The sequence below is a fragment of the Antennarius striatus genome, chromosome 24 (genome assembly GCF_040054535.1).
Source record: "Antennarius striatus isolate MH-2024 chromosome 24, ASM4005453v1, whole genome shotgun sequence".
Classification (NCBI taxonomy): domain Eukaryota; kingdom Metazoa; phylum Chordata; class Actinopteri; order Lophiiformes; family Antennariidae; genus Antennarius; species Antennarius striatus.
In genome coordinates, this window is record NC_090799.1 from 1,077,609 (window position 1) to 1,102,199 (window position 24,591).

General features: G+C 47.8%; 1 protein-coding gene across 1 annotated transcript; it reads left to right on the forward strand.

The window, feature by feature from the left end:
- Positions 1 to 2,845: 2,845 nt before the first annotated feature.
- scn1lab (sodium channel, voltage-gated, type I like, alpha b) lies at positions 2,846 to 24,096 on the forward strand. Its single transcript, XM_068309006.1, has 27 exons — positions 2,846 to 2,947; positions 6,949 to 7,268; positions 7,366 to 7,484; positions 7,599 to 7,688; positions 7,955 to 8,083; positions 8,424 to 8,515; positions 10,026 to 10,319; positions 10,839 to 10,902; positions 11,024 to 11,165; positions 11,421 to 11,627; positions 11,921 to 12,199; positions 13,109 to 13,450; positions 13,724 to 13,856; positions 13,931 to 14,169; positions 14,242 to 14,415; positions 14,958 to 15,314; positions 15,414 to 15,950; positions 18,418 to 18,556; positions 19,314 to 19,468; positions 19,542 to 19,715; positions 19,803 to 19,925; positions 20,478 to 20,753; positions 20,826 to 20,879; positions 20,971 to 21,108; positions 21,836 to 21,940; positions 22,020 to 22,290; positions 22,366 to 24,096. The coding sequence occupies exons 2-27, from the start codon at positions 7,002 to 7,004 to the stop codon at positions 23,544 to 23,546; spliced, it is 6,081 nt and encodes a 2,026-aa protein (XP_068165107.1). The 5' UTR covers positions 2,846 to 2,947; positions 6,949 to 7,001; the 3' UTR covers positions 23,547 to 24,096.
- Positions 24,097 to 24,591: the final 495 nt, after the last annotated feature.

Sequence of the window (24,591 nt, forward strand, 5' to 3'; positions counted from 1 at the left end):
CCCTGCCCAGTCATGTGACCACACTTTGCTTACGTGTGCGTGTGTGTGTGTGTGTGTGTGTGTGTGTGTGTGTGGGTATTGTGTAGGAGCAGGTGGTGGCGAGGAGGGGGCGGTGAATTCATACATGCATGCTCATCATAACCTGGTGAACCAGAATGCAAAGGGAATACTGGATCCTGCCCTCATTAATGAAAAGTGTGTGAAACTCAAGTTGTCACGGAGCCAGTTATGCACTGAAACTACTGATCCTCCCTGGGGGGTGGGGGTAAATGGACTGATACTAAACTACAGCGATATATAATCAACAATTGTCTGAGGAAAAATCTGTCAGACAGGTGGAAACACCAGCAACAGCAGTGTTTAATTCCTTATTGAATCAAAACATAATGAAAATGCATTAAACTTAGTAGAAATCTTGCTTATTGTAAGAGTTTTATGTCTTCTTTCCCTTTTTTTAACCACATCAGTAGCGCCATTCTCATGCAAAAAAAAAAAAAAAGTTTATTTATAACCAAATACCTGCAAAAGAGTTCAACCAAAGGTGAATGTAGCGCTCAAAGCTATTAAAATAGCATGCTAAATTAAGATAATATGCATTATAGGCTAAATATGTTAAAAAAATATGTGAAAATCCTGCAGCGTCTGTGGGATAAAAACATCTTTTCATCAGAAAATGATTTCCTGGCTTTTATGTTCCTACATAATAAATTATTAGTCAAATATTCCTTGCAGGGACGGTGTTTTTAAATGCACTGATGAATCAAACAAGCTCACCATTAGCATGCTATACAGCCATAAGAAGGCCTGGACTCATGTGCATACAGTGGATGAGCACTAGCATGCGCTTCAGTGGGAGTTTTAATCAAATGAAGCGCAGGAACATATGTCACCACTAAGTGTAATCTTGTAATCTCATTGTGATGCCTGTGAGTGGACTCTCAGCGGCCCTCTGGAGGGGCAGTGAACGCATCACCGGGCCCCCTGTCTCACCCAATGAACTTCATGATGACTAACAGAACGCCTGTTAGTCACACCATCAGTCTGTCTCCCTGTATCACTGCCAAAAACACACCGGGCCCTGAGATAAACAGGTAAAGGGTGTTAAACTGTCATCTGACGTCCATCCTGACTTCTTCCGTTATAAATTTAGCTCAGGCTGGAACAGCTTTGTCTGATCGACTTGCTTTATCCTGTCTGAGGAAATCAAAGTGGAAACAAAATGATTTCATTTCCTCCTCTCCACCTCCAGTGTTAACATTTATTATTATTAGATTCGAGACCCTACAAATGCAGACACAACCGCGGGTTACACAACCAGTCAAAGCTGAATAGATGCGTGCTCCGAGTTAATTCTGACGTCGTTCTGTTGAAACATCCAGATTCATCACCTTGTTTCTAATGAACCAGGCAGGAACGTCACAGGGAGCTGCCAAGAAAGACGACATCCTCCTCACCGGGGAAAAGCTGTACACAGTCCAAACTCCCCCTCTGCTCTCTGAACTCATTTTAAACTACGACTGTAAATGACTGTGACGTATATGATAAACCATACGGAACACTTTTATAATGTTATTTATTGATATTTATTTTTTGACTGGCATCTGATATGCATGACAGATGCAGTTGAGTGTCATTAAAGGTGTTTTTTTTCCTTTTTACAAAAACATGGATGCTATTTTTTAAATTATATTAATTCACCCAAAACCACATTCTCTGCTTTCTGAGAAGGCGAAATAGTGATTGCAAATAAAATTGGAAACATTTCAATTTGACATACATTATGAAGACAGGACTTTCTTTGGGTAGGTAATGCATTATTAAAATAATAACTTTTTTTTTCATGTCAGTTATGTTGACATGGGGAAGCGAAACTCCTGCAGACGTGTGACAGTAACACGGTCATGAGGCTGAAGGGCGTGTCAAACCCCGTGACACTGGAATGGAATTCACCCTATTTTTGTTCCCCAAAATTAGAATTTGCTGTGTTTTTCAGAGTATTTAAATCCTACACAGTAAATAATGGAATAAATTATCCCTGCTTGGTGTAATTTTATAGATTGTCCAGCAGATGGCAGGAATTCACCAGAAATACGTGGTCACCCTGAAGTCTGTCACCCACAATGTGGTGGTCCATGTTTCTCCCTCCTCTCAGCTCCGTCTCCAACTTCATGTCACCAAAAATCATCATCAGTTTATAAATATAACTTTTGACATTTCAATATATATTAATGATTATAAATATGATCTAGATACAAAGTTTAACCTTTTAAAAACTTATTTCTGCTGAAACAGGAGTTCAGATACCCTTGCTTGGAAGTAAAACACAAATTTGGATGCATTAATTTTGGGAAAATATTAATATTTTATTCATTATTCATATAGCATTATCTTAATTAATATGCATGACCTTTCATTAAATAAAATAAATGCGGAAACAGCTGTGAAGTCATTTAAACTAATAGGAATTTTTTAAGATGATGTAATTGTTTCTAATCAGATTGATCACCTGTGTTTATTCTAAACTCACACGCAGCTACAAAAAAAAATTTTTTTAAACAATTTTCTGTTAAATATGCTAATTACCCTATGAGTCAAAGTGATGCTACGACAGTCCGTGTAGTTTGGCAGCCGCCAACAGGTTGCCGTCGCCATGGTGACGGGTGTTTTCTGCTCGGGCCATCTTGTCACAGCTTTAAAGACATTGATTCCCATCCAGGCGGAAGCGCGGATTGATTTCTCCACGGAAAGGAAGGGCGGCTAAAAAAAAAAAAAAAAAAAATCCAAGAGGCGCTCATTAAATGATAATCCATCAACCCCGAACGGGATTTTACTGAAGGAGACAAGCGTTTAAATCTCACATTGACGAGCTATCCGCTTAAATCTGGATTATTCTCGTGGATATGGGATCTACCTCCAGGGTCCCCACCTGCTGGGCACCGTGATGGTGGTGAGTATTCAGAGAAGGGGCTTCTAGCCTTCACACAGGTTGATGTCTTTAAATATTACTCACATTTAGGCCAAATTAACCTGCCTAGAAAATATTCCGAGATTATTTAAAGGATATTTGGTGTGAAATGGGCTAAAAACGAGCCACACATCCGTTATTACGCACGTATTATCCTCCATTCTCCATTAATTGCGCGCCTGACAGGCCTATCCAATCACCGGGTGGCCAAAATATATTTTAACTGCGCAATACATTTAAAATTCACTCCTTTAAATATATTATTAGCACTTTTTAACCTTTTTATAGTTAATTCAGCCGCTGTCTGCGCACACGGTGTGGGTAATTCGCTTAAAAACAACCTCCACGTCGTGACAAAAACAAAATGGGCTTCAAATAGAAGCAGTTTTCCGGTATTGTTTGGATGTAAATTCGCCATTAGAGCCGGGAAAAAGCCGGCAGGGTCGTATTTGAGCTAATATCTGCGTCTATATTTGGTAAACCGGTGAAGGTAACCGGTTACAGGCGGTGGACACATCTGGAGAGGACACGCCCAGACCCATTCAGACCCATTCATTCATTTACACCAGTGGGAAAATACACACAGAGGCACCATTAAAAACACATCATAATCTAATACTAGAGGATTGTTATTTATATTTTATTTTAATAATATAAGGAAATTAGGGCATCTAAGCCCGTTTTAACCGCCGCGTAAAGACGCAGGTGGGAACTGGTTTCCCCGGGATGTTGATGATGGGAGGCTGGAGACTCGGTCGGTGCGCACCGGGTGGGTGGATGTTCTCCCCCCGGTCCTGACCGAGCTGCTGGTGGCGTTTCTTCATAAGGAAGCCATGATGGCCGCGGATAAACTGACAAGCCCTCATCTGTGGATGAAAGTGTAGATTTTCGGGTGGATAAAATAAAAAACGCGCAGACGTGATCAACATGGCGGCAGCTGCTGCGCCTTCGTGGTGCGTTTAGACTCCAGGATCAATTCAGGTAAAGTCTGACACCTTTGTCTGTTTATTCCTGATTCCTAATCAGCATCCAGGATACTTTCATCCACATAGTTCCACGCCTGGCTGCAGATGTGTGCCTCTGAGTTGATAAAATAATCAATACATCATCCATAAAATTAAATATATGTATGATGTGAGGTGGGAAACTGTAAAAACTAAGGATAAATTCACACAAAGACGCACATTATGATGAGTAATTGCAGGTAAACACATCTTAAATGTCTCAGGGGTGATTTTATTCCTGTAAATTCAGATTTATCCAGCAGAAGGAGGTCAGCTGTTATTTTTACAAAATGTCTGGTGATGAACATCCAGGCGGGATTTCCCTGTTTGCTCACTGAGGCAGCTGCTCCCCGTCTCCAGCACCACGGACAGCGAAACATCGCCCCATTGGAGGAAGCAAGCCTCCTCCAGGAGGTTTGATGGGAGCATCCTAAAGGACAAGGGGTTAGGGGTCAGAGTTCACACGTGGAGCCTCCAACTCATCTTTAGTTCACGTTCTAAACTACAGGAAGTAGAGCGGCGTATACGTTTAATGTAACTCTAGATGCTGGCGCTCCCGTGTCGTACGTCACGCTGTTGGTTTGCTCAGTGTAAATAGAGGAGGGTTTACACTGTTCGGATGTACATATGGAGACGTGAGGGTTTGTAATCTGTCACCTCTGGGCTGAACCTACTAAACCTGCCAACTAGATTTAGATTTAGAGGACAGCTGAGGAGGAGGAGGTGCGTCGAGTTGAAAAGGTGGTGAATATCTCATCTTTTTTTGTCAGGTAACGTTTTTTATTGTTTGTAAATGTTTTTTCAATCCGCCAGAAAAAATGTCAGCGTTTGATTCCTGGAGTATTTATTTATTCCCAGCCTATCATGTTCTGTTTGACCCCAGGGATGACTGTAGTGGGTGTGGATGTTGTGCCTGGCCTGTATCTGGTCGTCCCCCACCCCCCACTTTACCCACCCCCCCCCCAAGCAGCTGACAGCTCATGTTAGACTGGCTGTCAGACCACACATGACCACCAGGTCCCGGGGCGTTCTGTTGGACGCGAGCAGATGTGTTTTATTAAAGGAGGAGCTGCGGTTAATCCTGATGGACTCTCAGGAACACGTTTGTGGCTCCGCTCCGGTTCCTAATGGATCGGACGCCCGGCTGACCGCAGCTAATGAGCCGAGGCTTCGACCCCCCCCACCCCCCACCACTCCAGTTTTACACTCACAGAGGAAAACAGAATGTTAATTACTTTACTGAGTTTATTATTCCGTAAAAATGTGTGGTTAACAGGACAAAAAGGGCCCTTAGCCACAACCAGGAAGTAGTTTGTTATCTCAGCGTAAGTAGCTGTTAAATAGCCATAAGCATAGATAGAACATGTTATTATTGATTTAGAGGTCTTAAATCGGGTGTCAAACGGCTGTCCTCAAAGGGCCAGATGTAACTAATAAATGTAACTAAATGTAACTACTCCTTAATGTAATAAATGTAACTAAATGTAACTCAGTGTAATGTAACTAAATGTAACTACTCCTTCATGTAACTAATAAATGTAACTAAATGTAACTCAGTGTAATGTAACTAAATGTAACTACTCCTTAATGTAACTAATAAATGTAACTAAATGTAACTCAGTGTAATGTAACTAAATGTAACTACTCCTTAATGTAACTAATAAATGTAACTAAATGTAACTCAGTGTAATGTAACTAAATGTAACTACTCCTTAATGTAACTAATAAATGTAACTAAATGTAACTCAGTGTAATGTAACTAAATGTAACTACTCCTTAATGTAACTAATAAATGTAACTAAATGTAACTCAGTGTAATGTAACTAAATGTAACTACTCCTTAATGTAACTAATAAATGTAACTAAATGTAACTCAGTGTAATGTAACTAAATGTAACTACTCCTTAATGTTAAATAACTGAATTTCTGACTGATTCTAGTTCCAAACATTACAGTTAGACAGAAAAAACATGTTTGTTTGTTTCTCTGTTCTAACATAAATCCTTTTAATTCGTCAGGTTATTAAACCCACAGAACTCCATCAATCAAGGATCAAACTATCAATCAATAAAGAAAAATAACATCAGACACAAGTTAGGACATTAACTTTGTTCAAAATGTTTTTGTCAAAGTTAAAATGGTCTTAATTATTGCATTGTGGGAAATGTAGTTTTGGTCAAAGCACACTTTTGACCTACTTATTTTTAGACACTGACCTTTTATGCTCTCGCGGGCCACATAAAATGATGTGGAGGGCCACATTTGGCCCCCGGGCCTTGAGTTTGACATATGTCGTAGATACTGCTGGACATATATGGTGTTAAACTGCTAAAACATGCTAGGCTAATGGCTAATCATGGCTATGTTTGACAGATCCTGACTCCTCCTTTTATTTCCCACTATTTCCTTTTCTCTATTCCTTACCTTTTAAAATGGAAAGACAGTCAGGCTGAGGATTCTACTCCTCCATTTTCAAGGCGTTGCTTTCGGGGGGGGGGGGGGAGTTCCTGGTGTCCCACAGGGAGCAGAACCCACCTGTGAGGCCGGGATAATAATGACTCACCAGGGTTTTGTCTTTGTTGGAAGGTTCTTGTTTGTGTGCCTTCCCCCCGCCGCCTTAGACATTTATGAGGGCTGCACTTTATTCTTTTACCAATTTAACCCCCGTCAGTTCATTACGCCGTTAAAGGACGGCGCTTCCTCTGCTCTCCAGAAGCCATTTCCTCCAAATGAAGTAGTAAATAGAGGACCCACCAGTAATGAGGGGGGGGTAAAGTGGTGATATTGAGTCCTCGGTTGTTTCCGTCCCGCTGGTGATGAATTTATGTCATTTATGTCAAATGTAGAGCCGTTGTGTCAAAAGATTCATCTTATATTTATTATATAAGTAGGATTATATTATTGATGGGGCGTTCACCTTTAGTTGATGTACCAGCTTTCTTCAGGTGTCTGACCGTGACCTTTGACCCCCCCCCCCAGCTCCTCGTCCCAGCTGAGCCCCTCGCTGCCCCCTGAAGAAGCAGGATGACAAGATGGCCCAGCTGCTTGTACCGCCCGGACCTGACAGCTTCCGCCCCTTCGTCCCCGAGTCGCTGGCCGCCATCGAGAGGCGCATCGCCGAGGAGGAGGCCCGGAGACCGCGGGCGGACCGCCGCAGCGACACCGATGACGAGAACGGGCCGAAGCCCAACAGCGACCTGGAGGCGGGGAAGTCTCTGCCCTTCATCTACGGAGACATTCCTCCTCACCTGGTGTCCACCCCGCTGGAGGACATGGACCCTTTCTACAGCAATCAGAAGGTCTGGCCACGCCCACACGTTGCATAAACACACCCACCAGGATTATCAACGAATCAGAAAGCAATGTCTAACCCGAGTTGCTCTCTCTCCCTTCCAGACCTTCATAGTATTGAATCGCGGGAAGGCAATCTTCCGTTTCAACGCCACGCCTGCCTTGTACATCTTAAACCCCTTCAACCCCCTGAGGAGGATAGCTATTAGAGTTTTAGTGCACTCATATCCTTTAAGGGTTGGTTAGAGCTCAGCTTCACCATCGTGAAGAAGATTGTGGATGTTATTTCAGGTCTGATATTTTATTCCGTTGCGATCCTTGACCTTCTCTCTCTCTACGATGTTCAGCATGTTGATCATGTTCACCATCCTGACCAACTGTGGTTTCATGACGCTCAGTAATCCCCCGGAATGGGCCAAGAATGTAGAGTAAGTCTCCTTAAACTCCGACGGCGTGTAAATCATCATTTTTTGGGGTAAATTTTCTCTAATATCCACGTTTAGTTTTGTGTTTTCAGACACAATCAGATATATTTAGCCTCCCGGTTGTCTTTACACCTCAGCTCTAGATGTTTAAAAGTCAGAAAATTCATTGAATACAATAACGCTGGCCAGCGACTCCATGGCAACAATGCCCGAATCTGTGGATCGCAGAAACACTCCAAAAAACAAACAAAATGAACCTTCTCCACCAGGTACACCTTCACGGGGATCTACACCTTCGAGTCTCTCATCAAGATCCTGGCCAGAGGCTTCTGCGTGGGCAAGTTCACATTCCTGCGAGACCCGTGGAACTGGCTGGATTTCAGTGTTATCCTCATGGCGTAAGTGTCCCGTTAGGATGATTTAAACGTGTTCTCAGAGGCCAAAATGCTTCTAACGCTAATCAAGACCTGAATCCTGAGGAGAGGAGCTGGGACAGGGGAGGGTAAATCTGTAGTCGAGCATGAACCTGGACTCCACTCTGTCGTAATGGACGCGAGGCCCCGAAGCGTGGGCAATCTCTGCCCGTGTTGGCCCCACGCTTCAGTAACTCCACCTGACTGTAATCGTGTTTTAGTCTGAGAGATTTCTGGAAGTCTTTATCTCTGGGATGTTTTGTGCATCTTGTAAATGGCTTCCTGCCTGTAATGCTGTGTCGTAACTGTGCATTTGATCCTGCAGGTATATAACAGAGTTTGTAAACCTAGGCAATGTTTCAGCTCTGCGCACATTCAGAGTATTGCGAGCTTTGAAAACTATCTCAGTAATCCCAGGTAAGGCCGCCCGTGCCTGCTGCCAGCACTCCTGCCATGTGTCCTCTGTGTGTGACCGTTTGCCGCCCCCCCCTCCCTGCCTTCCCTTTCCCTTCCCCTCCCTTCCCATTACCCTCCTTTTGTCTTGTCACGCCGTGTGTGTGTGTGTGTGTGTGTGTGGGCGCTTGATTTGTGTGTGTCCCACATTTCCCCCCTGAAATGTCTCGACTCCTACCCTCCCCACTCCTCCTGCCCCCCCCCCCCCAACCTTCCCTTACAGATATGTCACAGAGTTTGTGGACCTGGGCAATGTCTCAGCACTGCGAACCTTCAGGGTTCTGCGAGCCCTGAAAACTATATCAGTCATCCCAGGTGAGAGAGCCCCCACCCAGCACCACCACGCCCCCCTCCAGGGGCACATAGCGCTAATCAGATGCTAACAGCTAACTGGCACCCCCCCCCCCAGCTCATCTCACCGTAGCTTAGCCTGACCAAACGCCCGTCGCCGTCGCTCACGCCTTCGTCCCAAGGCCAGTAAAAGCTGGAATCTGGCTCCAATCTGCACAGATTGACGGGATTCTTGGCTTTTAGAGACAGAATTCTTGTTTTTGGGTGAAGTTCTCGCCTTGGGAGACTCGACCAGTAGATTTGTGCACCAGTCCTTTCTTTTTCCTTTATGCATGAGACATTGCAAAAGCCGATTTTCTCGTGGCAAGCACCTGTGTGTGTGTGTGTGTGTGTGTGTGTGTGTGTGTGTGTGTAGGGCTCCTCCTCACCTCGTTCTCCTCTGCATGTTTCGTTCAGTGTTGTGTGTTTTTTGTGTGTGTGTGTGGTCAGATGTTACACACACACTACACATCACATGACTCACAAAAGAAGTGAAAACAGTTTTGGGCTCTTTTTGTGCGCGTTGGTGCGCTCCCATATACAGTGCGCCCTCGTTCCAGGAATTTGATTATTCCGCAATAGAGCGACAAACTATTCATCTTATTATTTACGGTAATTTTAATGTTTCTGAACCCCCCCATACTGATATTAAACCACCTTCTATCTGTATTACCTTTAAAACACTCTGATTGACTGTTTAAAGCACTTTTTTGAGTGCGAGACTCGCAGAACGTAACACACCGTCAGCCAATAGAATGCGAGTACGGTGTCATGTGACTACCGACTAAAAGTCCACAATGAGGTGAAGTCGTGAGCGTTGGTGCGCGAGTGTGCACTGTGGATAAAAAAGAGCTCACAAACCTGTTTCGTTGGGGTTCAAACCAAACGATAACAACTCCGACGCTGACATCACACCATCGCCACGACTTCTTATCGTGGTTTTTTACCCATGATTCCCGTGGATCTGCGTCAGACTGGTTCCTATATGACATCTCATATAGGAACCGCCGCAGATCCACTCGCTGCTTCTCCTGTTAGCTCTTATTATTAGCGGCTTTTTCTTGATACAAACCCGTAGCTGGGGGTAACAGGCAGTAACGGCTCCTCCATTTCCCCCCTCCCACCCCGTCTTTTTTTCGTTTAGGCTTGAAAACCATCGTGGGCGCGCTGATCCAGTCGGTCAAAAAGCTGTCAGACGTGATGATCCTCACTGTGTTCTGCCTCAGCGTCTTCGCCCTCATCGGCCTGCAGCTCTTCATGGGCAACCTGAGGCAGAAGTGTGTGCGCCTGCCCCCCAGCAGCAACCTCACCAACAGCACCAACGTCACCGCCGCCGAGGACGCCGCGTTCTTCAACGACACCCTGCTGGACCTCAACGCCACGTTCCAACCCAACGCGTCGGAGACGTTCAACTGGACGGAGTACATCAACGACAAGAGTGAGTTAACCCCGCCCCCCCCCGGGCGCACGCGGGGTTAACTAGGGTCAAGTCGGCATCCGACACAGACGGCCTGAGTCAGGAACAAGCGGTTGTGTATGCAGAGATGGGTCGGGGCGGTGGGGGTCGGATTGGGTGGGGTGGGGGGGTTAGCGTGATAAGGAGCGACAGCGATGGCTCGGAGCGGGGAGAAGGCAGCAAATGTGGCAGATAATCTCCACAACAACAAACCCCCACCACCACCTTACTGCCCCCCCAGCATTATTCCACACTCACCCATCTGTGTGGCATGAGACGCCTCGGACGCCGGAGGACGGGTGAGTCACCGGCGTCCGTGACTACTTTTGCCCCCCGAAATAAATGTGATGGTGATTTCGTGTTAGAAGAGCACAAGCGGTAGCGGATGACTAACGCGGGTTGGGTGACAAAGGAAACATCAGATCCAGACCGCTCCGTGGGAAAAAAGAGGAGAAACGCGAAAACGAAGCTGATTTTTCCGTTTCTTCCCGTCTCCTTTAGATAATTATTATTACCTCCCTGACCGAAGGGACGCTCTGCTCTGTGGGAACGGCAGCGGCGCCGGGTAAGGCTCCACATGTTTTATTTATGCCGCCAATTAGAAGCAGCATACCCAATGTGTGTGTGTGTGTGTGTGTGTGTGTGTGTGTGTATGTGTGTGTGTGTGTGTGTGTGTGATCTGACAGGCTCTGTCCAGAAGGTTTCCTGTGCGTTAAAGCCGGTCGGAACCCCGACTTCGGCTACACCAGCTTCGACACCTTCAGCTGGGCCTTCCTGTCCCTCTTCCGGCTCATGACCCAGGACTACTGGGAGAACCTGTACCAGCAGGTCGGTCTTTTCTTCTCGACGTGGGTGTGTTTGTGTGTGTTGTTCCGTAACCGTGGTTACGTAAGGCTTTTCAGTTTTTATTGTTTGCTCCGCAAGCCGCACAATGACACAGCTTGACATTTCGAAAAAGTCGACCAAATAACGAGATGACCACCGCTTTAGTTCCTCAACTACAAAAGAATGGAAAATAAGAAATATCCAACATTTATTCCCTTCATCCTGTTCTTCTTCTGTGGTTTCTCTACTTCCTGTCAGACGCTGCGCGCGGCGGGTAAACCCTACATGGTCTTCTTCGTTCTGGTGATCTTCCTGGGCTCCTTCTACCTGGTGAACCTGATCCTGGCCGTGGTGGCCATGGCCTATGATGAGCAAAACCAGGCCACCATCGAGGAGGCCCAGCAGAAGGAGGAGGAGTTCCAGGCCATGCTGGAGCAGCTGAAGAGACAGCAGGAGGAGGCGCAGGTAAAACCATCATCACCTGCTCAGATTGAAGAAACTAGACTCCTAAAGAAGCAGATTTTTCCAGATCTTTTCATGCATTTGATTGGAAATCGATTAATTTAAGACGCTCTGCTCCGGAGATGTTTGGGTTTGCATGAAAACATTCAGGCATCCATTTTTAGAAGGTGTCTGAGGCTGATTTGGCTCTTCACGCTGCCAGGCGTTCTCCTCCTCTCCGGTCCGCGAGAGCCTTTGAGACAGGCAACGGGGCGGGTAACCATGACAACTGTTCTTGTGCTCTGATTGGCCGGCAGGTTGCCGCGGCAGCAGCCACAGAGAGCGGGGAGTACAGCGGGAGAGGCGGCCCCACCTCCGGGTCGTCCTCGGGGACGTCGAAGCTCAGCTCCAAAAGCGCCAAGGAGCGGCGCAACAGGAGGAAGAAGAGGAAGCAGAGGGAGGAAGAGGAGGAGCGGGCGACGCGAGACAAGTTCCACAAGTCCGAGTCCGAGGACAGCATCAAGAGATCCAGCTTCCGCTTCTCCATCGACGCCAACAGACTGTCCTACGAGAACAGATGCTCCTCGCCCAATCAGGTGAAGAACCCCGCGCAGATAGGGCTGAAGTGGACCAATCAGGAGGTCGTCAAGAAAACGTCATCGTGTGATTGGATAATAATTTAAAATAGAAATAGTGATAATGAAATACATCAAATAGGCGTACTCGTCTCTCTACAACGCCTCCACTTCTGCTTCTGTTCACGTGACGGGAGTCATGGAAACCACCAATCATCTGTCATGTCATGATGAAGCTACAGCCAGTAGCCAGTTAGCATAGCTTAGCTAAATCTAGCTACAGGGGGGTCAAAGTCATCTCCACTGAGGGTCACATCCGCATAATGGCTGTCCCCAAAGGGCCAGATGTAACTGATAAATGTAACTAAATGCAACTCAATGTTGCACAGAAAACTCAGTTACACAGAAAATTAATACATCTGTTTGTTTCTCTGTTATTTTTTTTATTGAGGCAGTTTATTTCTAAATTTTAAAAAAAAAATCCTGTGTAACTAATATTTGTAACTTGAATAAGTATTATATTCAGAGTTATTTAACATTAAGGAGTTACATTAAGTTACATTTATTAGTTACATAACTTATGTGATAATAATATAATTTATGCTCTAACATAAATCCTTTTAATAACATCAAACACAAGTTAGGACATTAACTTTGTTTTAATGTTTTTTATCAGTATTAACATAGTCATAATTACTGCATTGTGGGAAACTTAGTTATGGTCAAAGCACACTTTTGAACTATTTATTTTTAGACACTCTGACCTTTTATGCTCTCATTTGATGTGGCCCTCCACATAAAATGATATGGAGGGCCACATTTGGCCCCCGGGCCTTGAGTTTGACATGTGATGTAGCATTAAGTTGGTTAACATCTAGACGAGGTTTTTCCTCCTCCCCCCTCTAACTTCCTGTCGTTTATCCGTCCCAGTCCCTCCTCAGCATCCGCGGCTCCCTCTTCTCCCCCCGGAGGAACAGCCGCGCTAGCCTGTTCAGCTTCCGCGGCCGGGCGCGGGACATGGGCTCGGAGAACGACTTCGCCGACGACGAGCACAGCACCTTCGAGGAGAGCGACAGCCGGCGCGGCTCGCTCTTCCTGCCGCGCCGCTTCGAGCGGCGCTGCAGCGCCGTCAGCCAGACCAGCCTGGGGGCGCCGCGCATCATGCTGCCCGCCAACGGGAAGATGCACTGCGCCGTGGACTGCAACGGCGTGGTGTCGCTGGTGGGGGGGACGTCGGTGACGACGTCTCCTGTGGGTCTCCTGCTGCCAGAGGTGACTGCATGTTTACAATCCTGAGTTAGCTCCTCCGTTAGCTTCGTTCTCGTCTCATGATGTCATCAGGAACAGAAACCAATAGTAGATGCGCAGCCAGACGGGTGTTATCACTCTGATTAATAGCAGACAGGATGTGAGCGGTGGAAATAATACATTTTTAATGAGTGAAATGTTCATGGAATTAATACGGAGGAGCCTCAGCAACATCCCTGGATGTTAAAATCCCCTGACGTCCCTCAGATTTCAGATACCCTGAATCTCATTTCCTAGGGAACGACTACCGATACAGATCTGAAGAAACGTCGTTCCGGTTTTCACCAGCCGTCTATGGATTATCTGGACGAACCCGGAGCCCGGCAGAGAGCCATGAGCGTGGCCAGCATCCTGACCAACACCATGGAAGGTCAGCATCACACCCCGTTGGGTCAGGGTGGTGTCCCGTCTCCAAATGGTCTTGAACTGATCCTCCTTTTCCAGAGCTGGAAGAGTCCAGACAGAAATGCCCCCCCTGCTGGTACAGATTCGCCAACACCTGCCTCATCTGGGATTATTGCCCCGCCTGGTTGAAGATCAAGGAGGTGGTGAGCATGGTGGTGATGGACCCGTTTGTGGATCTGGCCATCACCATCTGCATCGTGCTCAACACGCTGTTCATGGCGATGGAGCACTACCCCATGACCAAAGAGTTCGACAACGTCCTGTCAGTGGGGAACCTGGTAAGGACCAGACCTCCCACAGGAACTGATAAAGCTTCAGACGCAGGAGAAACGTCTCCTCTCTGTCCTCAGGTGTTCACGGGTATCTTCACGGCGGAGATGTGCTTCAAAATCATCGCCCTGGATCCCTACTACTACTTCCAGAAGGGCTGGAACATCTTCGACGGCATCATCGTCAGCCTGAGTCTGATGGAGCTGGGCCTGTCCAAAGTGGAAGGCCTGTCGGTGCTCAGGTCCTTCAGGCTGGTAAGGAACCCGGACCCCCGCCCCCCCGTGTCCGCTCCACGGATCAGAAACGTTCAGACGCAGCATCAGAGCCTCTTTAATGAGGTAATGATGCAATGAGAGATCCACTGGGAGCTGTGGTGGCCGTTGGGGGTTTGGTCATGTGATGCGCGTCGTCTTCAGCCGGTAAAAATAGAACAATAACAGCATTAGCGTCGGAGCTGCGCGGTCGACTCGCCAGAAGATGCTTTTAAACAATTATTGGAAACTCATTTGATCTGTTTTCATGTGCTTTAAAACTGTAGAGATGGCAGGTGATTCACATGAAGTCTGACTAGTCCTAAAAATACGTCTATCAGGCTCACAGAAGACGTGTCTAAGATAACTGTCTAAGCCTGGGGTTTTAGGTCAAAGCTTTTGACGTATTTATTTTTAGACACTCTTATGCTCTCTCTCTGACCTTTTATGCTCCTGAGGGCCACAAAAAATCATGTGGTGGGCCACATTTGGCCCCCGGGCTGTGAGTTTAATCTAACACTCTCTAAATGTTCTTCTTCACACAGCTGAGGGTCTTCAAGCTGGCCAAGTCTTGGCCCACGCTCAACATGCTGATCAAGATCATCGGGAACTCGGTGGGGGCCCTGGGGAACCTGACCCTGGTGCTGGCCATCATCGTCTTCATCTTCGCCGTGGTGGGCATGCAGCTGTTCGGCAAGAGCTACAAGGAGTGTGTGTGTAAGATCTCGGACGAGTGTCAGCTGCCCCGCTGGCACATGCACGACTTCTTCCACTCGTTCCTCATCGTGTTCCGGGTTCTGTGCGGCGAGTGGATCGAGACCATGTGGGACTGCATGGAGGTGGCGGGGCAGAGCATGTGCCTCATCGTCTTCATGATGGTCATGGTCATCGGAAACCTGGTGGTAGGGGGGTCTCCTCTGCTCTAGTTTGGTTTTATTTTCTTATTTTCATTGGGTTTGGTGGTGGGGGGTACTGACCTCCATGCCCCCCCCCCCCCCCAGGTGCTGAACCTGTTCCTGGCCCTCCTGCTCAGCTCCTTCAGCGCCGACAACCTGGCGGCGACCGACGACGACAGCGAGATGAACAACCTGCAGGTGGCCGTGGGCCGCATCCAACGCGGCGTCGCCTTCGTCAAAAACGCTGTGAGGAACTTCCTCCAGAGCCTCTGCTTCGGCGGCGGCGGCCGCCGTGGGGGGGTCGGGAAGGGGTCGGGTCTGGCCGAAGAGAGCAAACCCCTGGACGAACTGCACAGCAACGGCAGGGGCAACTGCATCTCCAACCACACCTCTGTGGAGATCACCAAAGACCCCAGCGGGGTGTACCTGACCGAGGGCAACGGGAGGCCGGGGGGAGGGCTGGTGGTGGTGGGGGGGGACAACACGGAGAAGTACCCGATGGAGGAGTGCGACTACATGTCGTTCATCCACAACCCCAGCCTGACGGTCACAGTGCCCATCGCTCTGGGCGAGTCCGACTTCGAGAACCTGAACACGGAGGATTTCAGCAGCGACTCGTCGGACGTGGAGGGAAGCAAAGAGGTAAGGACGACAAGCCGATCGCCGATCCGTTGGTAGGATGAGGACGCTTGAGAGAATTACAGTATTTTCCACACTTTAGGGCGCACTGGAGTATAAGGCGCACCTTCAACGAACGACGTTTTAAATGTTCTTTCATATATAAGGCGCACTGGACTATAAGGCGCATTGGATGTTTTTGAGAAAATTAAAGGCTTTTAGGTGCGGAAAATACTGTTGTTAGGGTGTTTTTGCGTCACGCGACTGACCCATTAAAGATTTGGCGTTAAAACCGAGCTGACGAAAGGGACGAAAGGTGATCGAACCCTGATATTAAAATAAAATCGGATCGAAAAAGCACCGAAATGGCGTTTTTCTAGTTAGTTATTTACCTGTGATGTCTAACGTGTTCCCCTTCCCCAGCTGTTGGTGTGTTTGACTTACTGTGTTTAACCCCCCCATGTTTGTTGCAGCTGTGTCACAGACGCTCTCAAGGTTTTCCGTGAGAGGAGACCTGTAAGACCCCTTTATTGTACCCTAGCACTAACCATGAGGACTGCCTCCATCTACAGACAAACAACATGTTTTTTCTCATACCTTCAATGGATTGCCCATTTCTTTTTACGTTCTTTGCCTGGTCTGCCCTCCGTCCCCCCCCCACCCTCTTTGCTTTACACCTCCCCCCTTTCCCCTTGAAACAGCAGCACATCCAATGCTGTGATCTTTTGACCCCCTCCCACCCCTCTACCCTTCATAACGTATCTCCAAGGCTGTATCGCAGTTCCGAACCATTAGGAATGAGCCACGCCACCTGTCTCCATCGATAGCCCCGCCCATCCAACATGATCCTTTGCTTTGATTTCATTGCTTGTTTTTTTTTTATATTTTTTTTTTAATGACTTGGTTTGGAGACTCGATTGGCATCCGACACCTCGGGCTCGAGAATGAAGGGAGAGAGGAGGTGGAGGAGGATGAGGAGTAAAATAAAGATGGAATGAAGGAATGAATTTTGCTGTAAACTTGACAAAATTCATTTGTCCGGTTTCATGGCCACATGCACACGCACGTGAAAATACTTGTATGTACTTTTTTTTCTGGGGATTTCTCAAAGTTTATTCGCAGAATTATTTCTGAGGAGATAGTTTTGACAAATATGAATCAATAACTGATTTTTGCAGGGGGAGCAAAACCGATAACACGTGGCAAACTGTACCGGATTAGACCTGTTTCTGATTAAATCAATTATATTTACTTGGTAAAATGCAAATTTATCGAAAATTCATCCTTAATTGAACAATCACTGCTTTTTTGTGCGCCTCGGCTGGTGTTATCATCTTCCTTCCTCTGCAAATATCTAAAGACAAACAGTTTAAGAATCAATTCCCGTTACGATCAGCGCCCGGAAGAGGAAAATAGGTCTCTGACTGAAGGAGAGAAAGAGAGACACCCCCCCTCAACAATGCCAGAAAATGATGCACATGCGAGCAGCATGCTTCCATCATTCCCACGCCGTATTAGCTGGGTCCCACGGCAATCAGAGCTGCTGCACTGTCTAGGATGACATGTTCCCGTCCTCCAGCGGCCGGTTACATCCGACATGAGGCCACTGAACACCATGTTTGCCCAAAAAATTTAAAAAACAGGATGATCAGCTGCATTCTGGGGATTCAGAGGAGAGCAGGAGAGACAGAAAGTCCAAAAAAAATAAAGGGATAAAAGTAGTCGAGTGCTGTCCTGTATGTTTTCTGGGTATGCATGGGTGCCAATCCATATAAAAAATTAAAAAATAAAGACGCGCCCGACCACATGCTGTCTTATTAACAGTGCACAGTGCTGGTTTTTGCTGGTAAGCTAATGTGGTTCTCCGTCTACTTCAATACAAACAGATGAAGCTTGTACACTTGCTTTCAAAAGGAATGGAAATAACGTGTTTTCATGTCACTGAGGAAGATGACGAGCAGTCGCTGTGTGGGTGGATGCAGGGCGGGGCAATTATGATTCACAGATGCTTTTATTTTATTTTATTTTTTTTTAAAAAAAGGGGGATAAATTATAAAGTAAACTCATTCCAGGGGGGTCATTTTCAGTGGACATGAAAAGACTGAAGCACATGTTCTGCTTGGTACTATTTCAGGCTTGGATTGATAATGCACTGGAATACTGCATGAACTGAGGTCACATCAAATGTACCCACAGTGCATTCCCGTAAGGCCAACCCCCCCCCCCTTTTTTTGCTATATTTCCACATAATCTGATTGGAGCCATCAGATGAAACCCATCTCAAAGCCTGTAGGTACATTTGATCGATGCTGCATGTGACGATGATCTTAAAAGAGCCCAACTCTGTGAGCTTTTCGTCTCCACGGCTGCGGTTGCCGTGGCGCTGGGCTCCACGTTGAGTGCCGGAGGTCGGCTCCAGTGACGGCTGCACCTGTCGTTTCAGGCGCCGCCTGGTAACTTTGTACCCTCGTCTTCTTCCTCGTCCACGCAGAAGCTGGACGTCGAGCCCCAGCAGCATCTCAGCTCGTCGGAGGGAAGCACCGTGGACATCCGCCCCCCCGGGGACGGGGTGGATTCCGTGGAGATGGAACCAGAGGAGTCGCTTGACCCGGAGGCATGCTTCACCGAGGGTGAGGGGCGGCGGGAAAGAGTTTAAAAAAAAAGAAAGAAAAGTCATGCCACGGGGGGGGGGGTCAAACTCATTTTCACTAAGGGTCACATCAAAGGGCCAGGTGTAAAAAAATGTAACTCAATTTGATGTAACATAAATGTAACTACTCCTTAAAGTTAAATAACTGAATTTATTACTTATTCAAGTTACAAACATTGTAGTTTGTAACTTGAATAAGTACAAACGGATGTTTGTATGTTTGTTTGTATGTTTGTATGTTTGTTTGTTTCTCTGCTCTAACATAAATCTCTTTAATTTGTCAGGTGATTAAACCCACAGAACTCCATCAATCAAGGATCAAACTATCAATCAATAAATAAAAATAACATCAGACACAAATTAGGACGTTAACTTTGTTTGAAAAGGTTTTGTCAGAGTTAAAATGGGCTACTGCATTGTGGGAAATGTAGTTTCTGGTGAAGGCCTATTTATATTTAGACACTGACCTATAATGCTCTTGTGGGCCACATAAAATAATGTGGAGGGCCACATTTGGCCCCAGGGCCTTGATCACATGTGGTGTACGGGAAACCACAATCAGTGTGTTCCACTCACACAGCAAATAAAAATGCTCATCAGGACAGAAAGAGGTCGTCTGCAGGAGCGTCGGCGATGCGACCTGATGTTTAGTCCGACAAACGTCCAATCACAATCTCCAAGGCCGTAACAGCGTTTGTGCAGCATCTGATATAAATAAGATGTAAATGTTCCTGCAGGCTGCGTGAGCCGCTTCCAGTGCTGTCAGATCAGCGAGGACGGCCCGCGGTACAAGAGCTGGTGGACGCTCAGGAAGACCTGCTTCATCATCGTGGAGCACAACTGGTTCGAGTCCTTCATCATCTTCATGATCCTGCTCAGCAGCGGCGCGCTGGTGAGGGAGGCCACACCTCTTCTTTGTTCCTTTCACCCTCCAGCAGCCGATCTGATTGGTCCTCTCCCCGCAGGCGTTTGAGGACATCTACATCGAGCAGCGGCGGACCATCAAGACGGTGCTGGAGTACGCCGACAAGGTCTTCACCTACGTCTTCATCCTGGAGATGCTGCTGAAGTGGGTGGCCTACGGCTTCGTCAAGTACTTCACCAACGCCTGGTGCTGGCTGGACTTCCTGATCGTGGACGTACGTAACGTAGCATTTACGCTACGCTGAGCTAACGGTGCCTCCTTCAAAACCGTTTCACGCCCCTGTTGGTTACCTTTCCTCCAGGTGTCGCTGGTCAGCCTGGTAGCCAACGCTCTGGGCTACTCTGAGCTCACCGCCATCAAGTCTTTGAGGACGCTGAGGGCCCTGCGGCCCCTGAGGGCCCTGTCTCGGTTTGAGGGCATGAGGGTAAGGAAGTCAAACCAGACGTTTTCTGATCTTTAATTCCTTTTTGGGGTTTTTTTTATTTTGCTTTAAAATGTTAAAAAGATGCTTCGATGCTAAATGTGTTTCGTTCTTCTGGGTGAACGTTTGACGTCCGTTCGGATCTTCTCTCTGCATGGCTTTTCCACTCTAAAAAAAACGTCTTTTTGGACTCATTGTATCTGATGTTTCTTGTTTTTGGTGCCTTTGACCTGTAATCTTTTCTTTGTTGTGTGTCTTTTTTCATTTACAGTCAAACAAAATGTTGTGACTCCATCCCGCCTCTCAAAGGTTTCTTTCCGTTTTTGCTTTTCTTACCCACCTAAATGTGAACCCTTCGCTTCTTCCCAGCTGTCATGTTAGAATATCTCTTTAAATATATATTAAACCCACATTCTAGTTCCTTTTTAAATCAGCCTCCCCTCTTGTAGCATCATCAATCAAATCAGGCTGATTAGATGATTTGAATGGCTACTCGTCTAAAAGCAGAACCCATGATTCTGAGCTCGTCTGCTTCGCTCCTCCCCCCCTCCCCAGGTGGTGGTGAACGCTCTTCTGGGTGCCATCCCCTCCATCATGAACGTGCTGCTGGTCTGCCTCATCTTCTGGCTGATCTTCAGCATCATGGGGGTCAACCTGTTCGCGGGGAAGTACTACTACTGCGTCAACACCACCAGCAACAAGATCTTCCCCATCGAGGTGGTGAACAACAAGTCGGACTGCCTGAACCTGGCCAACGACAGCGCCCGCTGGAAGAACGTCAAGATCAACTTCGACAACGTCGGCGCCGGATACCTGGCTCTGCTGCAAGTGGTGAGTTGAGATCGGACGCAGACACGTCAGGTGGAAGAAACAGGAAGTCACTCGTGTCTCGTCTGCTCTCAGGCAACATTTAAAGGTTGGATGGACATCATGTACGCCGCCGTGGACTCCAGAAACGTGAGTCCTGCTTCCAGACCAGCAGAAACATCTTCACGTTCCTCCTCCTCCTCTCTACTTTTTTAAAGTCGCTCTTTCTGACTCGTTCCAGTTGGAGGACCAGCCTAAATACGAGGTCAACCTCTACATGTACCTCTACTTCGTCATCTTCATCATCTTCGGCTCCTTCTTCACCCTCAACCTGTTCATTGGCGTCATCATCGACAACTTCAACCAGCAGAAGAAGAAGATGAGTTGCTTTTCACTCGATTTCATTGACATCCCCTGACAGATAAAATCCGAGTTCCGTCATTAACGTCGGTCGCCGCGTCGCCCCGAAATAGACGCGCGTCTGCGTTAAAGACGGCGCTGAGCCGCAGGATGGTGATTATCTGCTGCACGGTGACGACACGCCGCCGCCAGAGTCGTGAGTCACCGAGAAACACCCTGCATGCACGCCTCGTCACAGCCAGCGCCGTCTGGAGACGTGCCCTCCTTCCAGCCATGTGCTAACGCAAGTAGGACAGGCGACGCCCCAGAGGAGGGGGGGTTGGGGGGGTCGGTGGTATCTTTGACTGTATGAATCAGCGGTTCAGTCACCGCAGCCTCACACAGATGGTTGTCGAGCATTTGACACCGATCCTCCCTCCAGATATCACCAACGCGGCGGTGGATGCTGGCGTCGCTCCCGTGATTACTGAGCATAGTAGCCGTAGGTCCCGCCTCCCAAAAGTAGCAGCTTCCTGTGGGCGGGCTCTATCGATTGCAGGCCGATCGATCACCTTCACGTTTAACGTCAGGCGATTCTGTTGCATCGTCTTTTTCCTGGAGGTTTTATAAATCCAAATTTAGTGGGCGGAGCTTTAGCTCAGGCAAACCAGGAATTTCTGGGGGCAGTCAAACTGTGAAACACGTTGGTTTCTGGGTATTTTCTCCGAATTTGTGGTTGTAACCAGGTCTGGCTTTGCTCTCTTTACTTCGGAGGTCAGGACATCTTCATGACAGAAGAGCAGAAGAAGTACTACAACGCCATGAAGAAGCTGGGCTCCAAGAAACCGCAGAAACCGATCCCCCGTCCGACGGTGAGGCGCTCGGGTTGCGACTCGGCTCGGACGGCGTTAGGAAACCGACCCTCTCATCTCCGTCTTCTTTTCCCCTCAGAACGCGTTTCAGGGCTGCGTGTTCGACTGCATCACCAAGCAGGCCTTCGACATCGTCATCATGATCCTCATCTGCCTTAACATGGTGACCATGATGGTGGAGACGGACGACCAGACGCCGGAGATGGACACCATCCTCTACTGGATCAACCTGGTGTTCATCGTGCTCTTCACCGGCGAGTGCGTGCTGAAGATGATCTCGCTGCGTCACTACTACTTCACCATTGGGTGGAACATCTTCGACTTTGTGGTGGTGATCCTGTCCATCGTAGGTGAGGAGGCGTTCGAGGCGCGTCAGATTTTTTTTCCTCATCGGGTGTCAAATGTCATTTTTTTTGCTCTTCCAGGAATGTTTTTGTCCGAAGTCATCGAGAAATACTTCGTCTCGCCGACGCTGTTCCGCGTGATCCGCCTAGCCCGGATCGGACGCATCCTCCGCCTCATCAAAGGCGCCAAAGGCATCCGGACGCTCCTCTTCGCCTTGATGATGTCACTTCCTGCCCTGTTCAACATCGGCCTCCTGCTCTTCCTGGTCATGTTCATCTACGCCATCTTCGGCATGTCCAACTTCGCCTACGTGAAGCGGGAGGCCGGCATCGACGACATGTTCAACTTCGAGACCTTCGGGAACAGCATGATCTGTTTGTTCCAGATCACCACCTCGGCGGGGTGGGACGGCCTGCTAGCCCCCATCCTCAACAAGAGGGAGCCCGACTGCGACGGGCAGATTGAGCACCCGGGCAACTACTACAAGGGCAACTGCGGCCACCCGTCGGTGGGCATCTTCTTCTTCGTCAGCTACATCATCATCTGCTTCCTCATCGTGGTCAACATGTACATCGCCGTCATCCTGGAGAACTTCAGCGTGGCCACGGAGGAGAGCGCCGAGCCGCTGAGCGAGGACGACTTCGAGATGTTCTACGAGGTGTGGGAGCGCTTCGACCCCGACGCCACGCAGTTCATGGAATACAGCAAGCTGTCGGACTTCGCCGACGCCCTGGACCCGCCGCTGCGGATGCCCAAACCCAACATGATCCAGCTGATCTCCATGGATCTCCCCATGGTGAGCGGCGAGCGCATCCACTGCCTGGACATCCTGTTCGCTTTCACCAAACGCGTGTTGGGCGAAGGCGGCGAGATGGACGTGCTGCGGGGGCAGATGGAGGAGCGCTTCATGGCGTCCAACCCCTCCAAGGTGTCGTACGAGCCCATCACCACCACGCTCCGACGCAAGCAGGAGGACATGTCGGCCGTCATCATCCAGAGGGCGTTCCGCCGCTACCTGATCCGGGTCGCCATGAAGAAGGCGTCGGCGCTCTACAAGGAGCGGCTGAAGGAGGGCGTCCGCGACCCCGACAAGGACGTGATGGTCATCAGCAACTCCACCTCCGACAAGACGGACATGACCCCCTCCACGGCGTCCCCGCCCTCCTACAACAGCGTGACCAAGTCGGACAAGGACAAATACGAGAAGGAGAACCGGGAGAAGGAGAAGAAAGGGAAAGACTCGAAAGACAGGAAGAAATAAACTTTATAAAAGAGGAACAAAAATTAAAAATGCATCAGAGACATGAGGGAGTTTTGTTTACAGCTTTTAAAAAAAAAAAAAAATGGGGGAGGGGGTGGATCGTGTACGTTTGTGTGTCATATGTGAATAAACGGCGGGTGTCAGAGGTCACATGGATGGAACGCGGGAACGCCTCTCTGCAAAACGCTTGTGATTTTCCTATTGGCTGTTGTTAATCTGACACACTGAGTGTACGTTCAGTCGTCTGTAGCTAGTGCTGCTGCTACTATAAATCCAGTGTCTTGAATTTTAAAACAATCGCTGTATCACTTAACAAATACTCGGAATTGTTCACTTCTTTGGTTACAGGTCTCCTTTTTTTTTTTTTTTTTTATTAATCGAGAAAAAGAATGTTTCCTACTTTTTCGCGTCACTCTCGTGAGAATCCGCTTTTGCTGTCGTTTAAAAAAAAAAAAAAAAAAAAATCACCAAGGGCAGATAAAGGTCAATGCTGGAAACCTTCACCACAACCCCCCCCCCCCGTGAACACACACACACACACAAACACACACACACAGGTCTCCAATCACAGAGCTGAATGTATGCAAGGAATGAAACACGTTTAAAGACGTTTTTAGTTTTTAATTACCCCCCAGTTCTTTTTTTTTTTTTTACCCCTGAGAGTCGGGTGATTGTTAGCGTAGCTTAGCATAAAGACTTATCTTCCAACGAAATTGGAAAAAAGTTGGCCCCCAAATAGCCACGCATTTTCACATTTTGTATGCTAAAAAAGAAAAAACCTTAAATTGCGCGTGCATCCATGCTTTTCTTTGCGGCGCATTAGCATTAGCATCTAGAATAGCGTCAAGACTCCAAGCATCAAGAGCACACCCGTCCCCAATCGGGAGTCAATGTAAAGAAAATAACTCGAGTGATGACGCGCGCCGAGACAGGAAACGCCCGTGTTTCTAGCAGCCGCGTGGCGTCTGAAGGTCGTCCCATCGCATCTGTTCGTCTGACGTCTGAGCGGTTTTAAATGTAGTGGAGTGTATATAGCATCGCTGTC